Source organism: Hippoglossus hippoglossus, chromosome 20 (assembly GCF_009819705.1).
Source record: "Hippoglossus hippoglossus isolate fHipHip1 chromosome 20, fHipHip1.pri, whole genome shotgun sequence".
In the NCBI taxonomy this organism is placed as follows: domain Eukaryota; kingdom Metazoa; phylum Chordata; class Actinopteri; order Pleuronectiformes; family Pleuronectidae; genus Hippoglossus; species Hippoglossus hippoglossus.
Genome location: NC_047170.1, coordinates 7,018,158 through 7,031,383, shown reverse-complemented (window position 1 = coordinate 7,031,383; position 13,226 = coordinate 7,018,158). Strand labels below are relative to the sequence as shown.

The window sequence follows — 13,226 nt, the reverse complement described above, 5'->3', positions numbered from 1 at the left end:
AGAGAGTTACAAAATCAAGTCCAGATACTTTTCTCTCATATGGACTCAGGCTGCAGATAGGGACTGTGAGTGAAAAACTGAAAGCAAGACTTCTCAAATGTAAATGTCACCAAGATTTTAGACATTTGGGCTCAGATTAGAATTAAAGTGTAATTAGGAATGAAGTCAAACGTGGGATTGACACTGGAACTGAACTCTAATGTACTTGATAATGAACCAGAAGGGAGGCGTAAGAATGGAGCACTGGATGGAAAAACTAATGTTCAAACACACTTTTCACCAGAGAGTAACCATTGCTTCACTGGTTAGTATGTGGTTTGTTTTATAGTTAAATGAAACAAATTCGATACTTCCTCAAACTCCCTGAATTTCATTTTCAATATAGTCATAATGTAGTGTAGCAGATCTACAATCAGAATAAGGAGCACTTCAGTAAAAGTACTAATACCACACTGTAGTAATACTATGTTTCCTACAAGTTAAAGTAAATGCAACCCTGCTCGCATAGTCAGGAAAATGTACTCAAAGTATTAAATGTAAAAGTAAGATTATTACTAGTCATGCATCTGCATGTATGTTGAGGTGACACTCATAACTGTTTCATTTAACTGTTTGCGTAGAACTGCAACTATCGATTGTTTTCATTATGGATTTATGTGGTGATTATTTCATCTGCTGATTAACAAAAGTGACACCATGACAATTCTTATCCAATAGTTCATCATTATCCATTTTCTCTTTCTTTTTACGTGTACATCCATTTCTTGTATTCATTAATTAAGTATAAAAATTAACAAAAAGTATCACATGAACAATAGTGCTCAACATAACGGGAGCTTTTGTATTGAAGTATTGTATCAAAGTCTAAAATTTGGGCATCTTGACAACCTAAATTTGAAATATTATTTATTGGGGAGGTGATAAACCAGCAGACTGATATGTACTAGAACACAGTCTGTGGTAGTTCTCTGTAAAGCCTTAATATCCAATGGGTGTGACCTTAATGCCAGAGGATGAAGCTCTTCTGCTTCTCAATAGTCGTTTATATTATGATAATTTTGGTGCATGATTTTGCTGTTGGTTCCTTTTTTTATCATCCGTCCTGTGATGTAGAATATGTAGCCTTCTGTCTTGTTTCTATGGGAACAATGAGGCACAAAGAATTATGGGTCACATTTAATCAGTCACTGTAACACTCTCATCTATATTGTGTGCATACTGATACTCCACAGTTTGCATACTAACACTGCACATACTTCACATACTACAAATTGCATGCGACTAGTATGTAGAGTGTTTGGCCGCAGCTCGTGAGGCTTGTGATGACCTCCCCTGGGTTTCTGTCGCCTGGCGGCCCTCGTTGATTCATTGTGAGGAAAGCGTCGCACCTGTCAGTGTGCAAATGCCACATTACAGCGGACAGGCCACGTTGGCGCATGGCTCCGCCGCATAAATTCGCAGGCACAAATTCCAGTGCGGCGTAATGGAGTCGCACTGATTCGTTCCGCAGTGTCATCACGATGACATGCACGTTCATGCAAAGCTTTATGTGCGCTGGCATGGACGCAGATACTCGCATAGACAAGATTGCGTTGCACCTCACTCACGCGAGTACACGTGCACAGCGTGCGCTGACCTTTCATTCCGTCACCAAGGTAACAGGCCTGAACCAAAGCCAACCATTAAAGAGCTCTGCTCCAGTGTACGGTAAAGTAAAGATAATGTAAATGCAGATTTCATTAGGGGATATTCAGTGGTGGAGAATGTACCTGCAGTCGATGTTTATTATGTTACTCAGTTCTGCTGTCGGGGTGTGGGGGGTCAGTTAATCACTGCTGAGTGCTCTGAAAGCTCAGAGAAAGTCAATACTGTCCATTGTCTTTACTCGCAACCTATCATCATTGAAAGTGACATTTTCTTATCCACATTAGAGGAGATCTCAGAGGAAACAGTACAACTTTGAAAGCTTTCTTACTATTTACATGATTTATTATATTATATTACTGTTCCTATGATAACAGTTCCAATAACATATGATAGTCACAGTCAGACCCTTTCATTTGATGCAGATGCCAGTGCTTTGCTTTTGTGGAAGAATGAGAGCAGTCAAGAATCCTATGTTTATCCAGATGATACAACCATAGTGGCAGCCAGCAGAAAAGTGTGTGTGTGTGTTTGTGTGTGTGTGTCTGTGTGCGGGTCTGTGCATGTGTGCAACTGTCAGGTTCACTGTAGTGGAAACCGAGCACTGTGGTTAAGCCCTACAAAAAAGTGTAAGACTGCCTAAATAAACATCCATGCTTCTGTGTACGTGTCATACATGCATTTTTGTGTTTGTGCATGTGCAAGGGACCCGGTATGGAGATGGATAATGCTGCTGTTTGTTGACTCCATGTCCTTATCCTGCAGGGACAATTATGTATAAGGTGTCTTGTTTGGGTGGAGGTGATGGGTGGTCGCCGTTTGTTGGAAATGGGAACGTCCTTATTTGTGTAATGGAGACAGTAAGGACTATTTATTGGCTTCTACGGCATGTTGTCTGTATTATTATATAGAAATATATAAATGTACTGTGTCCTGGGATTGAAAATCTGTGGAAACTTTGAGGCAATAAAATGGGAGACATTCCCTTCCCACACTTTGAGTATCAGCTGATAACGATTACCGATCTGATACCAGTGCATTTAAAAAAACAACATCTTATGTATGGTATGTATTTTAACAGCTGTCTGCTACTCACCCTATATGGAAGTGATGATTTCTATCATTGTTTTCTGAACTGGTTCGAGTTAAACCCTTTTAAAAACAAATTCAATAAGAGGTTGAATGTCATAGAACTTCATTGAACGTCTGACTTAAAAAGATCATAGATGAATTAATAAATAAATCTAGACCCACATAAAAATTGATGCCTTTGAAATATTTCAAATTGCTATCATTGTAGCTATAGCTCTGGCTGATGATACACGACCGGAAATCCCTTCTTGTTCGACTTTCGACTCCAAAAACAGAATCAGAATCGTTTATTGATGACCGCACAACCAAGTTGGTGGAATTCTTTGACAAAAGCTCATCTCATTTACATACAGTCCGTATCAGAGGCATTTCTGATGCTGGTGTCTGGAAAATCAAAGTGCTAATAAAGTGTCAGCTTTCAGAGCTGACAATGTGTTTGACATTAGTCAAACACACACACACACACACGCACACACATCCGAGAGTCAGACAGCCGTTGACCATCCTTGTTCATGCAGCAGAGCGAAGCATTATTCACAGTTTTTTAAACACAGTCTTCCAGGAGGGGGGAGTAGAGGAGGAGGAGGAGGAGGAGGAGGAGGAGGAGGTGACTGCTCACCATTCACGCTTCAGTGTTTGTGCATTCATACATACATGTGTATGAGATGCATGTGTCACTCAATTTATGTGATATTCCATTCCTCCGGGGCTCTCTCCGTATACCACCCCTTTACCCCTCACACCCCTACAAAGTGCTGCCACGGCCGAGAAGATTCACATCTCACACAGTCCCCCTAATTCAATTCTGTTGTCTAGTGGGGGGGTGGGGGACCTATATCTGGAGGTCATTGGGGTTAAAACCAGGATTTAATAGAAAATTGCCGCAGAGACACTCATTGGCGATGTGGGGGAGGTACAGAGTTTTCCCTCGTGGCCTCGTGCCTGCTCAGGTGGGGTCGGGTATCAGGGGGCCCGTTTCCTGTCATCTCTGCTCCTTTCATTTTAAATGTCACTACAGCTGATCTCATTAACCTTTATACTATAACTGTACATACATAAATACATGTTAATGCAGTCAGATGACCTTGAGAACACGCAGAAGCAACAGGCTGCGTCTGTCTTGGGACCAGATGGCTGTGGTGCACTTTTGTTGTTTGCCAAAGCAAAGAGGAAGATGCAGAGATTTCGCGCCTCTCTTATAGTTGTATAGTTGTTTCACGCCTCTCTTATAGTTGTTTTTTTCGGAGGTCAGTGGTCTTTTCAGAACTTGTAATCCAGAACTACAGTCTCATTTCTCTTATTGGAAATGGAAAAAACTTTGGAGAGGTATATTAGCCTGCTAACCATCTGTTTGGGCTGGTTGTGTTGCAGGAACAGAGAGTAGCTGATCCTGCTGTAATATCTATTTCTGGTCACTTGAAGACTGGACAACAAGCTGCTGCAGACATGGAGCAACATCATTTGTGGGGGAGATGTGTTTTCCGTCACCTGTCAGCCAATTATTTCCTCTCTTTTAGCTTTAGTTTTTGGTCTCCACCACCTCCTGAGGAAAACATCAGGCTCTTCAGATGCTAAATGCTCAACTATGTTCACCAGCTTCTCATCTGCAGTTTGCTGCTGAGTAGGTTATGTGAAAAGAGGTTGAAGAGAACTTAGGATATACCATATACAGTCTGACAACGAAAAGTAGCTGAAAGAGACTAAAACGCTCCGTAGATCTGAGAGGAACTGTAGAGTCAGGTGATCATTTTGTGTGGGTTTGTCGTTTTTTACATTTTGTTTTATGTGACTTCATATTCATGCGGCTTTAGCCAGTAACAGCTGTATGCTTGTTAATATGTTACAATTATTCAACCCTGTGTGGAAGGATCAGCTGGAGCAGCACTTGGAAACACAGCGAGCTGACCAGTGAGCCCAAAAAGAAAAAAAGTCCATTTCAGGAAATGTGATGAGAGGGGCGATAAAGATGTTGTCACCGTGCAGCTAACAGGGATTATTCAGAGTCATGAAAGTGACTGGAAAAAGTGACTGGAAACACAATCATTGTTTTACGTCACTGCTTTCCAAGCTGGTGCAGTTGCACACCAAGTGTGTGGGTTATCACACCTTAAACCAGAGAGGGGGGGGGGGGGGGGGGGGGGGGGACAATAAAATCTGATACTGCAGTATGAAGAGCTGCGGAACGCTGCGTTATTTGGACAGTATTTCATTAATACAAGAAGCCTGTCTGGCCAGGCTGTCCACGGATTCGGCCAGTGTCAGCAGACCTTCGCCTACGACCGCCTCCCATTTCCTGGTGCTGCAGCTGACAAAAGCTCCAACGTGACATGGATGTGACCCAATCTCTTAGACCGCAATATGTCACCCACTGGAAATGGCTTGGCCTACGCACATCGATGTAAACCATCAGGGGTTAAATCTAATGTCTACGAGCATTGTCTCCCTTTACGTCTGCATGGTTTCCTCTCAATAATTTTCCTCTGCGCCCTCCCTCACTGGCTCTGAGGGAGGACATGAGAGCGACAGCTTTTAAACACCAAATTAGATTCTTTGCACAGGCCTTGATTCCCTTTGCAAGAGAATCATCTACTTGATTGCCATTAATCGATGCTCAGAAAGGTTTAAGCAGTGAAACTCTGGCTGTGTTTCATTGCGCTGATCTATGAGAGAGCAAGAACAGGATTTCATTAAGCGCCACAATACACACAGGGGCCATAAAAGGCTGCAGCTTGTTGCTATGGAGCTGAGACTTGGATATTTGACTCTTACTGTGGATACAGAGCATGACCTGGCTCATATCAAAAGCACTGCAGCAAGATGGCTTGTCTTACAGGAATATTTTTGTGCTTTATATTCCAGATAGTTGGTCTTATGGGGATTACTTTTGCATTACCTCATAATGATTTTGCGTTATCTTGAAATACATTTGCTATACCTCACAATACATATAGATTATGATATAGCGCTATCTTGCAATGCTTTTCTCCTTCTATTCCTTCTGAGACATATTTAGTAGCATAAGTAGAGAGACATTATTTTCCTGAACTCGTCCGAGCACAAGAGGAAGCTAACCGAGCCCGACCTGAACCCAACAGGCATTCTGTTTGTTGTGTTCGAACACGACCTGAGCCACATGCAGGGTCGTCTGGGTTACCCCGTCTCTGACACACATGTATATTACTGGTTTTCCCTCATTACCGACATATGCATTAAAAAAAAGAATACAGCCCAGCTAACATGACTGACCCGAACCCGAATATCATTTCAAAAAACATTTTGGAACCAGGCCTGGCCAAAGGAGATATAATAACTGCTGACTCTGTCTGAACTTGTACAACACCTCAGAGAATACTTACATTGATCAGGATATCAAGAGAGCTCGGCAGCTCGATGAAATTGTTGGCAGCGGCCATCACAGTATTTTTCACTTTTTTGAAGGTGACGGTATAATATCACACGGTATGACTTAATTTTTAAGTTTTGGAAGGAGAAGCCTGTCCTGTCAAGTGGTATCTCTCCATCTCTCACCGGTCTTGTCGTATATGGCGTGGCAGCAGTAAAAGATGCCTGGATTTGGGACGTGCTCCACTGGCGCTGGCGCACATAACGGTGTGGATTCCCAACCTGAGCCCATTGGGACCTGGATTTTGACAAAAATCATAAAATGATATTCGGGGTTCAGATTGGGATCTGTCACATTGGCTGGGTTTGTCTAGTACTTATTACCCTGCACATGTAAATCGTTGAAATAAATAAGAAAACAAGTATATTTAATGTTGACTGGTTGACTGTAATACAGTGCACACACACACACACACACACATGAAGCTATTCACTTTGTGAGCACCAGAGAGTCAGTCCCAAATAAGGGAGAGAAGCTGACAGTGGAGCAGTTAGTGGTGACTGCCTCATGCTGCCTCATGCTGCTCTGGTTGATATGCGATTCCCTCCACTGTCTTGAGCTCAGTGCAGCAGAGACAGTGTCTTTCAAACATGCTCTGTGAGGCTGCTTCCCTCAGATAATACGCCGAGGTCCTGTGGGACTCTCCAGAGACTCCGGGCAGACAGGATGTGCTCGCGTGATAAAAGAAAGTGATGTGTACAAGTGTAAACACAGAATATTATTCACTCATTGCTCACTCGCCGCTTCACGCCGCCTCTTATCTGGAGCTCTCTGGCTGCGGGCTGTTCTCATTCTTGTGAGGGCCTCTGTTAAGCCTAATTCAGCCGGAGCGTTTGATGCACGGACAAATTTGATCTCGCTCTGGACCGTGAGGGTGGAGGTGTGTCGGCAATAACAACATGAGTTTAGCTGCTTTGTTTCTTCTGCTCAGCCATTTTGCTTTTCAAGACAATTCTGACCAAATTATTTTGTCACATGTTGCCGAACATGACCACAATCCGACTTCTACCTGCTAATGGTATGGAAGCGGGGCTCTTTTTAAAGAACAGGAAACAGCTCATGAAATCCACTTCCTGTATAAGTTGTCAACCAATGAAAAAAAAAAGAAGAAGAAGGAGAGGACATGATGATCAATCATTCCTATGTGGAAACTTATCTCTGGGGAATTTGAAAGAAGCTCATAGATGCAGTAACTGCACTAAACACCATGTTGAGGTGGAGAAAGTGAAACAACATAGCTTAATAATACTTTTAATTTGAATCCTTCATATTATGTGATATTTCAATATCTGTCTGTCACTTACTGACCTGCCTGCCGTGACCAGATCTTTGACGAGAGGGCCGATGAGGGCGGGGAGGGGGATGTGTGGGTTGTGTCGGTTGCATTTTTTCAAAGTGTTGTCTGCTCTTGCTAGCTTTTCCAGGATTTCCAACCCTAGCTTTAATGAATTGTTGCCTATTCAGCGGCAAACAGTGACAGTGAAGATATTTTAGACGTCAATAACTTTGTAGTCCCCCCATAACGCATCACTCACGTGTAACGACCTGCTTGTGACAGGTTTAATTTAAGGAAACGCTGCGTCTGTCTAACAACGATCAACTCAAACGCACATTTAAAGATGATCTCATCAGTTCAACACAAACCCGGTGGTTCACTGTGATGTGGCAACAAAACATCACTTCCTGATAATGTCTTTCATCAGCGCCCTCTTTTGTTCCATCCTGTATCAGCTTCAGGAAGGCTAATGGGCTATCTGCACGTTGGCTAACTGCGATATGTTGACACCGTCCTCTTCCCCCTCCCTGTCTGCAGACAGGACTCCACCTCAGAAGACCTTGCCCAATACTGTGGCTTTATTTCTCAGTTGCTTTGTTTCCACGGGCGACATTCAGCTCATAATTCAGATGAATAGTTACTGGACGAAGCCCCATTAAAGATCATTATCTCAAGGTTTAGGCTGCAGACGTGGCGCTCTCAGTAAACAACCTTGTTTATTAGAAGAGTGACTGTATTGATTGTTGGATTTCTTGGTCATGGTGCAACCCCAGCTGTAATTAAGCCCACATTGTTCCCTGCACTGTTGTTCTTCTCTTCCTGAGCATACTTGCATAATGTATTTTCATGTGTTGGCAACAACCTTGCTACCTTACCTTGTTTATCTCAAACTAACATCATAATATTTGCAATCCTGCAATGCAAAAGAATAATATATTAGTAATAGTAATATTGTATACCTCAGCTCTGGCGACAGTGGCAGGAGGCATTATGTTTAGGTTATTCGTTCATCTGTCATTCTTGTGAACACAACATCTCAAGAATGACTTGAGGAAACGTTGGCTGGGACTCAAAGGTGAAATGATAAAGATTCAGTGGTGAAAGGTCAAGGTCACTGTGACCTTGCAATACCAATTTCTGGTCTTGTGAACACAACATCTTGGGAACAACTTGTGAACATTTCTTCAAATTTGGTAAAAACATTCACATAGACTCATGGATTAACTGATTAGATTTGGGTGGTCAAAGGCTAAAGGTCAGGGTAATTGTGACCTCACAAAACATGGTTCTGTCCTCTTGAACATGATGTCTCAAGTCTGCCAATGGGAATTTCTTCAAATTTTGATTAGATTTCAGTGGTCAAAGGGGTCAAAGGTCACGATGACCTGGAAAAAAAACACACATAGACAGAAACTGCACGAGTTAGCGGAGGCATACAACTGCAGTGCTGTGTTTCTGATCTGACGGACTATAGTAACAAGTGATCTCTGGGATTTGTTGTTCAGTAGCAATGAGCTCTTGGCACTGCACACAGGAGTTTAATACGTGTTTGTCTGAACTGGACTAAATCCAGCGTTAGCAGAACACCTGTCTCTGGGCCTGACCGACAGGGAGGTGAGAAACCAGAAGAGATTACAACAGCACTGCGCTGCTAACTCATAACATCAGGTCAGAGCAGATAGTAGAAGGACGACTTCTGTGGAAGTGTGTTTGTATTAATCATGTAAAAATAGGTTAAACTGTGTTTTGAGTGTAAGATGTTCGCATGCAGCTTGTGTCATCTTACCCATGTTTTCCAGTAACGCCTAAAAGTTGTAATGAAGGAATGTTTGTTGTCATTATAAATGGTTTTAAGCAGGCTTCAAGTAATGAAAACACTATTTTACTTTTGACAGCGACAGTGTTATGTATAAAATCAAGTGTTCAAGCAGCATAAAACCAACTCCCCTTTCCTGTCTGCATCCCCCTACATGCACCATGGTAAACTGATATCTGGCATCACAGGTAGCCACCAGGTGCTGCAGTAATCGCTCCTGTTCCTTATGTGTTGCCCGAATCTGTTGGTGACGTAGTTCGGAAAGTTCCCTCATCGTGAAAAATCTGCTTTAGTAGCTCCCCAATGGGCGAGTGAAGGAGTGAAAGGCTCCAAAAAAACTGCATAGACGGCCAAAGTTATGGAGGGCACTCTGCTTTATGCTTAATTGTATGCAGCCTGTTGATTGTCAATCTACAGGCATTTGTGTGTACACTTGATGGCAGATAAATGGTCACATATGATGAACCTAATCTTCATATCTGCCTGTCGACATCCAAAACGACCGGTGGGCTTGTGGGTAACGCATAACCAGTACGTAACCTGTGTGGATCTGACCTACCTCATCGGGTGTTGTGGGAAACGGCTCTCCCTTCAGTGTGCGACAGAGACACCAGTACAACACCCACTCCCATATACCCCCTGGTTTCAGTCATCACGGCTGCTGGAGCCTTTTATTAGCTTCACATAAACACTGGAATACATCTTTGCACATAATGAGGACTGGATTTTGTCACTAACATTGAAAGCTCATTACAAAGGGATGACTTCTGTTTTTGATTACATAACTTCAGCGGAGACATCGTACTGTAACAGTGCGAGTAGATAAGATCTTCGCCTTTCTCTCCCTGCTCTGTTGAATTGTCCTTCCCTAATTAGCCACCAGTCTGCTGGCCTATTTCTACTGGAAATGCATCATATTAAGGAACTGAGATTCTCTCGTGCGTTTCCCGTAAACACTGATTCATATGTCTGTCACAGCTGTGGTCCTCCAGTGTCCAAAGCCGCACGCAACTGTTAGACAAACAGAGCGAAAGCAAGCAGACAAAGAAAAACGAAAGATAACACATTGCTGCCTGTACGTTTTTTCTATGTGAGTCACTGACTGACAAACCTTTCTGTCCCCACTAACGCAGTTCCTGTGCCTGAAGAATATCAGGACTTTCCTGGCGGCGTGCAGCGAGACATTCGGCATGAAGAAGAGCGAGCTGTTCGAGGCCTTCGACCTTTTCGACGTCAGGGACTTTGGAAAGGTAAGGCAGGATCTCTCAGTCGGGCTTAGTTCTCGCCTGTGTCCACCTCCACTGAGGACCATCTGTCCCCTGAGACCGAACTGAGTTTGTCAAATGTGCCTATGAACCCACTTTTGTTTCTGTGTCTACGCTATGGAGCTTAGTCAAAGTTATTTATAATAAAAGAGCTCCTTTTTCTTTAGGCTTGGGTTTTATATTACATTGAAGGTGCATGAAAGCCTTTGTTTGGTTGATCCTGTCATTGCAACAGCCATTTTCTTTGGGCCCCTCGGTCACGTCTGCAGCACCATTAGTATGTTCTTCCCGGCATTAGAGGTGCTAATAAAAACAGTGGGAGGACACGTTTCAACTCTCCCCGCGCTCCGAAATTCTGAGCTGCAGCTGAAGTCAGCAACACGACCCGGTGGCTTAATCGCTTCCTCTCATTAGAGTGGAAATGCCTCAGCGTGCAGACTTTACGTGGGGTTAGGAGTCTGGCCTCAGGTTCATTACTTTGATAGTTCCCTCAGTCGCTGCTTGTTTGCTGTGAAACTGTCTGCGGCTCTTTGACAGCCCTGCCGGCCTCGCCGAGTCCCCACGAGGTTTAATTAGAAACTGCAGCCTTGAGCAGGGGAGGGCTTCCTTAGATGACAGGGTCGAGTGTGTGCGTGTGTGCGTGTGTGTGTGTGTGTGTGTGTGTGTGTGTGTGTGTGTGTGTGTGTGTGTGTGTGTGTTTGTGTCACATAGATTGATTAGATTTCATCATCTATATTGAAAGTAAGTAAAGAAAATACATTTAATAAATAGGATTAATATAATAATATTTAATATAGTATGTTATTCGAACCAATTAAGACCATCTGACATTACTATGTATACATATCTGCACACAACTGGTGATTGTTGAAGATAAAGATCACTGGGAATGCAAATGAAGTCCTCACTAAGCTAGAAGTTCAAGATGTAGGTTTACTAATGACTATAAAACCATCCACTTAACGAAGGCTTTGACATACAAAACATATATTTAATACTGTCCCTCAGATGAACACATGACAGTGCATCGCAGATTATAAAAAATAAATGGTCCTAAGAATAAAGATGGAAAATGAAAAAGGGCTTTAGATACGGTCAGCAGCTTATTTCTATCCCCACTTGAATGTTCAGTTTTGTCGGGGATGCTGAGCTGATTTAAGAAGCAGAGAGAATTAAGTCATCTCTTAATTAAGTCATCTTTAATTAAAAACACTTTTGCACCCGCTGGCAAGTTTCTTTCTTTGGCTCAGAGGGAAAATATTTTCACATAAAAATCTACAGAGCAAAAATGATGACGACGATCATACAAATCTTTGTCCTCACTGTTTGGAATAGAAAAGATGTGATTTAAGCTGCTTCTAGAAACACGTATTCTATGCATTTGATTGGATCACTCTAATCTAATTAATCAATGGCAAACATTTTTTTAAAATATAGAACAGAGTGAAGCGAGGTGCTTACCAACATGCTAAGTATAAACATCAGATACTGCCGGAAATGTTGTGTTGTGCATCAGCTAGTATGCAAATCTATTCCCCAAAGTCCCTTCTTCTTCGCTGCTCCTAAACAACGACTACACTGTCCTGCCAAAATTTCATGCTGGAAATTCCCACAAATGAAACAGCAATGTGTCCGGTGTGCAAGACTTCAGTTTCCAGCTCTTTAAAAGAAGTGATTTTTATGTATTCCTGAGTTTCTTTATGTTATTTTTCAGTTATAGCTGTCAAACTAGATAATAATAAGTTCTATGGCATTCATTTTCTGTATGTAATTGTTTAGGGTGTAACCTGAGCTAGGTCACACACCAGTGATAGCAATCATCACTTCCATACAGGGTTAGTAGCTTATGCAGCGACCTCTGAATATTTGTATTTCACTTAAAATAAGTCCGGCTGTCAAGCAGAGGATGCACTTAAAATTTATTTGATGCATTATTTATCCATTTCTTTTGGACGGCCCTCCTATATTTTTATTTTTTACTGTTGCTTATACAGGGGGAAATTATATTTATGTTGAATATGACAGCAGTCTATACAGCATTGTTGTAAAACAGTATTGGGTCTGTCTGCTGTGTGCAAAAAGACTTAAAGTTAGGAAACAAAAGATGGAGTCCTGTCTGTTTAAGCGTGTAACACATTATGACGTTAATACATTATATAACTTGTTATTCTTTTTTTATGCACTGGTATCAGATCGGAACTTAGTATTGCTTGATACACAAATCGAGCTATGGGGAAGTGAAAAGTTTGAATGTAATATCTCTAATGCTAAATTAAGATAGAGGATGCTGGTTGTCACTTCATATTTAGCAGATATACATAACAGCCTCAGATGAGATTATAATCTAATTTCAATTTCTTTAAGATCAGACTCGTTTTTCATTTGATCTGATTTTATCTGATTTTCCCCCCTCTCTGTGATTTCACTTTGACGACTCTCCCGATTGAACCCACCAAAGCCCGGAGTGAACATAACAGTTCTGCAATGAGACAGCGAGGCGGGCCCCGTAATCGTCGCTCGGCTGGCTCTGCAGTGGCTAATGGAGTGAGGAGCGGAGGGAATGGCCGAAGCTGCCACTCACCTACACTCTCAGTGTTTTCGGGTATTTTTAGCTGCTGGTCTACTGCTGAATAAAACATGAGACATGCCTGTTTATTTTAGAGTCTGTGTGGTAGTCTTGATCGAGTCTGTGTGTGCAAACACAGGGTGGATACGTCGCTCTGGGCTCCC

General features: G+C 42.3%; 1 protein-coding gene across 2 annotated transcripts in view; it reads left to right on the top strand.

Moving 5' to 3' along the window:
- LOC117753823 (guanine nucleotide exchange factor VAV3) overlaps window positions 1-13,226 on the top strand; it is an 85,151-nt gene that overhangs the window by 5,292 nt on the left and 66,633 nt on the right. For both annotated transcript variants that reach the window (XM_034572235.1, XM_034572236.1), the window contains exon 2: window positions 10,365-10,481. In XM_034572235.1, coding sequence (XP_034428126.1) covers window positions 10,365-10,481 — 117 coding nt within the window. The remainder of the gene's footprint in view (window positions 1-10,364; window positions 10,482-13,226) is intronic.